Source organism: Cynocephalus volans, chromosome 6 (assembly GCF_027409185.1).
Source record: "Cynocephalus volans isolate mCynVol1 chromosome 6, mCynVol1.pri, whole genome shotgun sequence".
Taxonomy (NCBI): domain Eukaryota; kingdom Metazoa; phylum Chordata; class Mammalia; order Dermoptera; family Cynocephalidae; genus Cynocephalus; species Cynocephalus volans.
Genome location: NC_084465.1, coordinates 137,972,543 through 137,982,113, shown reverse-complemented (window position 1 = coordinate 137,982,113; position 9,571 = coordinate 137,972,543). Strand labels below are relative to the sequence as shown.

General features: G+C 36.2%; 1 protein-coding gene across 2 annotated transcripts in view; it reads right to left on the bottom strand.

Moving 5' to 3' along the window:
• Positions 1-217: 217 nt before the first annotated feature.
• The window catches only part of CACNB2 (calcium voltage-gated channel auxiliary subunit beta 2), a 103,749-nt gene continuing 94,395 nt past the window's right edge, over positions 218-9,571 (bottom strand). For both annotated transcript variants that reach the window (XM_063101333.1, XM_063101334.1), the window contains exons 10-13: positions 4,414-4,565; positions 2,720-2,815; positions 1,603-1,788; positions 218-712 (exon numbers count right to left, since the gene is read on the bottom strand). In XM_063101333.1, the coding sequence (XP_062957403.1) occupies positions 218-712; positions 1,603-1,788; positions 2,720-2,815; positions 4,414-4,565 (929 nt within the window). The remainder of the gene's footprint in view (positions 713-1,602; positions 1,789-2,719; positions 2,816-4,413; positions 4,566-9,571) is intronic.

Genomic DNA, 9,571 nt, shown 5'->3' with positions numbered 1-9,571 from the left:
AGTATACAACCGGAGGACTGCAGCCGTACCAGGCCAATTTATATAGCACTTACAAAAGAAAAAGTATTTTAATACTCTATTTCATGCTATTGCTATCTAAGCAACAGCAATACAAAATATACAAGACAGATCACATATGATTGCAATGTAGACCCCCAAAGATTTTGTTTGAGGGTGCTGTTATGCAAGACTTCAAAAAAAAAAAAAAGGTCAGAAGTCATTGGCGGATGTAAACATCCCTGTTCCACTCCCCAGCCTCATTCCGTTTTTTGGATATTACTTCTCCGTCCTTGTCACAGTAGCGATCCTTGGATTTATGACGGCTTCGTTGTTTGTTACACTCGTTGTGGTCCTGCTCTCGATCCGTGTCCCTAGAACGGTGCCGAGACTCCCGGTGTCTGTGGTCACTGCTCCCGTGGGTCTCATCCCTGTGGTTATGGTCACGGTGTGAGACATAATGGTCCATGTGTTCATGGGAATAATCTTCCTTGGGTTCCACGTAGGCAGAGTCTCGACTGTCCTGGGTTTCTGAGTCAAATGTCTCTTGCCTGGAGAGGCCTCGACTTGTACCACTGCGATGGTTGTGGTGTGAGGCTGAGGAGGAGGAACGGTGCTGGGATTTCTTGACTAGTTCCGGGCAAGGTTCTTCTTCAGCTTGAGAAGCAGAACGGGCAGGAGCGGAGCGATCAGTCCTCTGATCACCTTGAGAACCCTGGCAGTGAAGGAGCCCAGACAGGCATTAATCAAGGTCAGTGTGTAAAGAACTAACATGTCACAAAGCAAGCTCATTCAAGTGTAGTCTTTTGTGAGTATCTAAAATGCTGCAATGAAGTCTAACCTAGCTCAGTTACTTAATTCCTTTGATAACATCCAGTGGCATTAGTAAGGTTTGTACTCTATTAAACTGGACTTTACATTAATTTGTAATGCCTAGAACAGTGCACATAGCACCCTCCTTTTTTAAATGAAGTTCTCTTATATGTTTTCTTGTGGTTCAAATGCAGTTCCCCAAGCTGTTTCTACACATGGGTATACAGTTAATTTCCTGGGCTTGAGTACATGAGGGAAGATTAAAATAAAAATATCAAATGCTTAAATGACACAGTATGGGACAGGCACTTTTCTAGGACCTTCACATATACTAAACTCCTTAATACAACAACTCTACAAGGTCACCTCTTGAGAAAAGACAGGAGAGGAGACAATAAATTACAACAACCACATGAGATCGGTTGCCATTATTATTTCTGAGGCAAGAGTAGTTAAGGAACTTGCCCAAGGTTGTATGCCCTACCCCCTGTATGAGGTAGAGCCAGGATTTGAATCTAGACAGTCTGCACTGCTGTGTAGACAGTTCTTCTATCCCTGTCTTAAAGAACATGTAGTTAGTGAGTTTTAAAGTCTATTTATGGTTATAGTATATTCTGTTTTCATTGCTTTTCATACAGGGACACAACTTTAACTCATAACCTTTGTCTCAGTTTAGATGGAGCTCGAATACTGGAACAAGCACTGCACTGGCTATCTCAGCTTGGGTCCCAGTGCTGTTACCTTAGGCAGACTCGTTTCTCTATGAAGACAGTAAAAATGAAGTCTGCTTACCTGTGAATTAGAGGCTAGGGTGGGGCTAATAGGCAGAGTTGAAGTGGCTAAAGTACGGCTAAGGAGAGGGTTGGGGAGATTGCTGCTGGGAGGATGGGTGGCCTTCCAGTAGGCCTCCAGATAGTCGGCAAGGTGCTCACAAGCATCCTCAAGCTGGTTCTCATCCAAGATCACATCAAACAACTCCTGCAGAGGCAAACATTTCAGATAGCACACTAAAGCCAGCCCAGGACTGACTGAGTCCCTGCTTAACCAATAGCAATGACCAGAAAGTGGACAGGTGCCATAAGGTCATGACAGTACAGAAAAGTTGCCTATCATTAGTGAAAAAAAGCATTGATATTATGGAGAAAAAGAGATACAATAAAGAATAAAAATCTGAACAGTACAAGAAGCAGCCTGTTCCTGACACAGAAACTGTGAAAAAGTTTCGAAATTAATGAGGCAAGATTAGAACTTGAAATTTGGTAGAAAGCTGAAATCACTGATAATTTGATATGGTCCAAATTTCACAGTAGTTCATTAGGGAAGAAAAAAGGCCTCACTTTTTGAAAGATTTTTAGAAGTGTTTATCATAAATGTTAAATACTGTAAGCAATCGAATTGATGTAATCATAACTTATAGCTTCTGAAATAGTTGTACTTTAAAAGAAAAAAAAGCCATAACCTAGAACAGATCTATCTACAGTCCCAAGGCATAGTATATAAAGCGTGGGTTAGAAGAACTGGGTCACTTACTATTTAGAAATTTTTCACAAATCATTTTATCAGACAGTTATTAAGAGCGACAACTTGCTGTCTATGATCAGAAGTGAATGATAAATCAACCCTAAATAGATCCATCTGCCAATCAAATTTTTGAAACCGTGATTAACAAAGTGAAGTCACCTAGGATCCCTGTAGCTCTCCATAAGCTGTGATCATTATTTGGACTACTTGTGCTCAGAACACATGATCATGGAAGAAGGCAGGACAGTTCGCTTCTTTGGAATAAATACCACTTTACGTGATGAGGGTTCTCTTTCCTGAAAGGCGTTTAACTGTTTTTGTTTGCTCATTTTTAAAAATATAATGCCAGGTTTGATCTCTTCAACTGGATTATATAGAAATAACTTACTGGAGGACACTGAGCCAGTTTATCAGCTGCTACCATCTGGACATTGAGGTGTTTAGCTTGAGATTTCCCTCGAGATTTTATTAACCTCTGTAAAACCTGTAAAAGATACCAGTTTTTAACAGGAATATCTGCTCTCAAGTAAACTACAGTGTAAAACATTGACTCCTTTTTCTAGGCCCTCTTTATATACGGGGCCTTTTTTATACATAGCACAAATGGCATATAACAGCTTGAGCTATACAGTACAATGTATAAGATTATCTGCAAAATAAACATGTCAACATAAATCCTAGTTGCAAACTTTAAACACTAGCACAGAGCTTATTCTGAGTCTTTTTCTAGGCTAGCAGTTCACAAACTTTTTGTCTCATGACCTCTCTCAGTTTAAAAAAAATCGAGAATCCTAAAGGTTATGTTTATGTGAAATATTAAAAACATTAGTTCATTTAAATATTACCAACTATAAACCTGTTATGTGTTAACATACAATTTTTTGCAAATCTCTCTAATGCCTGGCTTCATAGAAGACAACTGAAGTATCCTATCTGCTTCTACAATCAGTCTGCTACAGGGTATTGTTTTGGTTGAAATGTGGGAAGAAACTCCATCCTCCTACAGATATGTAATTGAGAAAAGGAAGAATATGTTAGTAGCTTTTTCAGATAATTGTGGATATTTTTCTTTGATACTGTACCAAAACTCAACAAGTGGTAGTTCCTTAAAGACCAGTTGCCATGTGGAATCTGAAACCATATCAATGAATTTTTCTTACTCCATTACATTAAGTTCCATTGGTTTGTCTTAAAACTTTAAGGGATCCTTTACCATGCATGATTTGTAACATCTTTCATTGATCATTTGGAAAGTAATGGTTCACTGAGTTCTTCAGATCTTCCAAATATTGACATATTTCATTATATACTATTAAAACATCACATTTGTTAACATTGTCACTGATCTTATCAGAAAAGTAGTAGTTCTCCTTGAAGGGAAAGGCTCACTTTGTTCAAGAAATTATCTGCCAGATACCCGTCTAAAGAGGCATAGTGTGTTTGTTAGTCATTCTTTGTGATAAAAATGGTGTTCAATAAAAAGTGGCTAATTTAGTTCACAACTCAATCACACCAGTGCTTTTCCTTGAAATAACTTGCTTAGGTGTGCGATAGCAGAACTTTTAATGTGTACTTCCTATTTCATTACACAGATTATTAAAAAGTCTTGGACTAAAAAGTCAACATCCAATAAAATTAATAAATTTTACTACTTCGTCAGGACATTCTTAAGTGAAATTGGCTTTTTTTTTTTTTTTTTTGAAACTGACAAGTGAATTGCTAGTGCTCCTTGGTACCGTAGTCTTGATTCATGCTTAGACCCAACAGTTTTACCCACCATCCATGCAAATGTCAAAACAGTGAAAAAGACAAATAATGTCTTTGTATTATCATAGAAATTGTTTTGACTTCATGGACCCTCTGAAAGTGTCAGACCCCGAAAAGGATCCACGGACCACACTTTGAGAATCACTATTCTAAGTCATGAAACTAACCGTGCTTTGCTTATATCAGTTGTAAAAATTCTTGACAGTGTGTCTCTACATCCATAAGGGCATATAGCCTTTTATAATTGGACAGAAGAATATAAAACACATTTTAGTAAAGTTTGCTTATAGAACAAACAATAGCAACCCTACTTACCTTAGGAGAAGAAATCTTTACATATACTATAATAGGGGCCAAAGAGGTTTTACTGAGTTGAGCTGGATGATTAATAGTATCTGCATCAAGGACTACCAATTGCAGTGTTCTTGCAAGTTCAAAAATTCTTTCAATTTCACTCTGCACTTCCGCTGTAAAAGGTTAAGAAGACTTCAATTCAAATGACTTAAAGTACAGTATTTTTAGACTAAATAAAATGGTACACTGTTTCTTCAATAGGAAGGTAGGTAGGTCAGCCATTATGTTAATGTTTACAGGCAAGTGAATTGCTAAAAGGTATATTTTGGAAAGGACTATTTCTCCACAGCATTAACTTCTAATATAATACTCTATGTCTGTGAGAGTCAAATTTTTTTGCTCTTTCTGCTGACCCATTTTTTGTGCTATAAAACTTTCACTCTATGAAATCATTTCATAAAAATGTAATAAAAATAAGAAACTTATGAGATACCTTTCATGTGTTTGCTTCTTACCTCTTTACCCTAGCAACCATAGCCAGCCAGCCTTTCACTGCATGGGCTTATCTATGTTTGTGTGTCACCTACTAGCATGCCATCTAGATGAGTTTGTTTGCTAGCTGAAATACAATATAAAACAGGAGAGACAGAGGAGTGCCTCTACCAAACTTGTCCAAAACATACTTCTCATATTTTCCTCCAACAAAAGAATGACCCTGCAACATTCATGTTTTAAAGAGAAGTTATCTATTAAAGGCAGCACTACAGAAATAAACTATAAAATTTATATAAAACTTATCACCAAACATCTAAAGGTTGACTTGAATTCCAAGAAAACTACATTCAGTTCATCTACGGCTCCATGATCTCTCTCCAAAGAGTCAAACTGGTTTGTCCAAGATAATTTTCTGTGATGATGGAAGTATTCTCTATCTATGCTACCCAGGATGGTAGGTGCTATCCACATGTGCTTACTGATCTATGCTACCCAGGATGGTAGCTGCTATCCACATGTGCTTACTGAGCACCTGAAATGTAACTAGTGTGAATGAACAACTGAGTTTTTAAAATTTAATTTTAACAATTTAAATAGCCAGAAGCTACTATACTAGGCAGCACAGGTCTATAAAGCATAATATGTAGCTTGCAGTTCACACTGCAGTCGTGGAGGGTCAATTCCTTTTAGGCAAGTAACTTGGACCTATGAATACCTTTTAATTCCTTTTATGAATTTGGATTCATGCTAGAAGTTTCCTGGAGATCATTTTAACTAGTACATTATTCCAGAAAGGCAAGTCACTAATTGTCTGCCTCACAATATTTTATGACTAGTCTTTTTTTATTTACCTAGATGTCTTTAAGAAATCAGGTCCCAAACTACATGAGTTACTAGCTTTAAAATAACATTTAGTCACAAACTACCTGTGATACAGTCTTGCCAACCCCCCCCCCCCCAAAAAAAACAAACAAACAACAAAAAAAAATCTGATCAAGCTTCTGGATTTACAAGTTTTTAGGAAACAAAGGGAATGGAGAACCACAAACTACACCAGTGTAATACAGTTAGCAAAACCAGTTTCTTCAAGCAAACAATTACAGGGGGGAAAAAAAGATATGAAAAAAATCTATAGATTGAGACAAGAAACCTGTGAGCCACAGTGTATGGACCTTATTTTGATCCTGATTTAAGCAAATAGTAATTTATGCATTAGTAATGCATAAGCAAATAAACTTGATAAAATATGATGCCTAGGATTTGCTTTCAAACAATCTAGGAGTATTTGGGAGGGAGGGCTATAAAGAAAACAAGATGGGTCTTGAATGAATGATTGTTGAAACTGGCTGATGCGTACCTGAGGTTCCTTATAATATTCTTTACTTTCATATATATTTGAATTTTCTTTGATAATAGTTTTAATGATAAGAATGGTATTCTGATAATTCCTTCCATAATAGTGTTGTAAAATATTACCAATCCTATTATTTACTCTTTCTTCATGTTATCTTTAAATTTTTATTCCAATTATCACCTTGCTGCTTCTTTGTACCCTGTGTTTATATGGCCACTGACCCCCAACAACCAAATTCCAACCTAAATTAATATTATAAGCATTAATAAATTTGGTCTCAAAGATTTTCATCTATGTACTCTGTTAATAACAATTCACAGTCACAGAATCCCACACCTTAAATGTATCTTCTTGTTTTTAAAGGTTTGAGCACTATTTTTTAAAATTATAAATCTATGTTCATTTTATAAAATCTGGATAACAGATAAACATAAAATAACCTATTATCTTATTATATATCCAGAAATTATTTCTAATATAGGTCAATATATTACTACATAGGTACTAGGTATTATGAGTATGTACATATGTACATAAAAATATTTTTCTAGTCATCTTACATACATGAATACTTTATACTTTTTTAATTAAGGGGAAAACGTATTTTAAAAGATTTTAGAGTGGCCTTTCATAATCTCAGAGTATTAGTAAATACAACCTCAAGAAGAGATGTCAAGTTCTGATGGAAATACTTTTAACTTCCGAGTAAAAATAATGCCTTCAAAAAGAAATGTATCCATACCAGGAATTTTCCTTTGACAGAGTACATCATACTCTATCATACTCATTTTTCCTAGTACATCATACTCAGAATTTATTTCAAAAAAGAAATATTAAAGACTTTTCTGATGTTCATTTCTGAAACTGAAAAGAGGACTGAAAGTCAATTTGGTCCCTCATAATTGTCCTAATTAGAAAAGGAATGCAGCTCAGCATCCTGAAAACAGGACAGATCTTATTCACCTGCCCTCATCCCAGCTTCTTATACCCACTGAATTAAAACAGGAACTGGAAAAATGAATAACATTTTTTCCTATCCTTTATACCTCTGATATCTAAAAACAATACCCAGGAACAATCATAATGTTTTTTCCTTGATAAGAAAGAAGGGACATTAACTTGTTTAGAAGAATGAACAATACTGTAAAAACAAACAAAAGAGGTGGTTACTTCTATAGTGGCTAGTGTTGAGGGACATCTGAGTGATCAGTTAGGAATTAATAAGACTTTGAGGCAGCTCTCATGTCAGTTATTTAACAGTAATTCCAATGCCATTTTTGTAATCATTAATCAAAGAACCCTTAATTTTTACTAGTGTGTGCCTTGTCTTAAAAATAAAAATCTCTAAAGGCTCTAACTGAGTTCCCACTGCAAGGCAGCAAAGTGGCCTGGGGCAGAAGCCAGGCACCATCACTTCACAGAGCTGTTTGATCCTTGGGTAACACATTGAACCTTATGGAGCCTAAATAACCTTCTCTATACAATGGAAGTGAGGACTAAATGAATCAATATACAAAGCTTCTATTATGGTGCCTACCCCCTAGTAAGTACTTAATAAACGTCAAGTGTGGCTCTGTACCTGCCTCAGTTAACACTTATCTCACTCTATTTCAGTGATGTGATTAAAAACTTTTCCAACAGAAGGTGAATTGACTGAAAACTGGAAACTGAAATTATTTCTCTTCTTTCCCTTAGCACAGTACCTGGTACACAGTTGGCACTCAAAAAATGTACTGAAAGAATTAGTCAATTAAATAAGGCACTGAGATGATTTTTTTATAACTAGGCAAAAATTGCTACTGAAGTGAAACACTCCCTTGAGATGGAGATATTGCTATAGCTGGGTAATCAGCAATTTGTAGAATAAAAATTCTCACTCCTAATTAAGGCCACACTTGGAGAACCACTGAACTAGATGATCTCTCACGTTAGTCATCCATTTCTAAAGTCTTTGGTGCTATCAGCCTAAGCGGTTGACCTTTTTTTTTTAAACAATTGATTTTTTTTATCTGAAACTCAAAGAATTGTAGAGTCACGTGCAGTTCTAAAAAATAATACAGAGAGCTCTTGTGTAACCTTTACCAGTTTTCCCCAATTGGGACATCTTGTGAAACAACAGTATGATATCACAACCTGTATATTAACATTAATACAGATTTCTCCAGTTTTACTTGTATTCGTCTGTGTATGTGCATGTGCATATTTTGCTCTTCAATTTTATCCCGTGTGGAGGCTCATGTATCCGCCAGCATAGTCAAGATACAGAACAGTTCCATCACCATAAAGATTGTCTAACTCCTAATATATTGTCTAAGTTGGCTTCTCAATTGGGTTTAAAATATTACCAAGCTGATAGCAACATAGGCAGTTATAAAAATGGTAATACATAACATTAAACGCCATTACTCCAGGCATGCTATCAGCTGCAGTTGCTGTCATGTGCACAGCTAAATATCTGGCTGCCCTTCCTTTACTCGATATTTTCCCACTTTCAGTGCACAGTTTTTGCTATCACATGGTACAATTTTGCATCACACTCACATATTTGTGTGCAAAGACATACCTTATTTCCCTATATTGATTTGTCCCTGGAAAGTGCTTGTGGTAAAACCAAACCATAATATGAAGGTAGTACAAAGTTGGGCAGTTTAAAGAAATTCTAAGGTGAATTATTTTATAAAGCAGTAATGTAATTATCTACACTTATTATTTGGAAAAGTTTGGATTTAGAACTAGCAAGTATCTGTACTACCATATGCTACAATTTAAATTCAAGTAATATTTTTAAGAGTATAATGTTTTTATTTGCATTCTCCAAGTTTGAAAAGTAGAAATAATAGCTCATGTAAATATTTTAAATTATCCTTGACCAGTATTACAACTGAGAAAAAAGGTTAGGACTTTTATGAGCCTATATGGAGCCATCCATATATATGCAGAGAAGTCTTCTACCACCCTATAGCTTCCTATCACATCCACAATGATAGGCAAGGTTTTTCCATGGCCTGCTAAGCCCTACATGATCAGGCTCTCCACAGTCTCTCTGACCTCATCTCCCTCTACTCCAGTCCCACTGGCCTCCTTACTAGCCCTTGAACATGACATGCTCCTGCCTCATGGTCTTTGCACTTAGAGTTTCCTCTACCCAGAATACTCTCCTATCAGGTAACTGTAAGGCTGAAAAATTACCACATAATTATTTTGCTAAAATATCCTTTCCTTAGTGAGGCCTTCTCTGCCTTCCCTATATAAAATTATACTCTCCCTCTCAGCTTATTCTTTAGTCTTTGGCTTGCTTTTTTCCTCGGGAGTCATCAGTCACTGACTGAT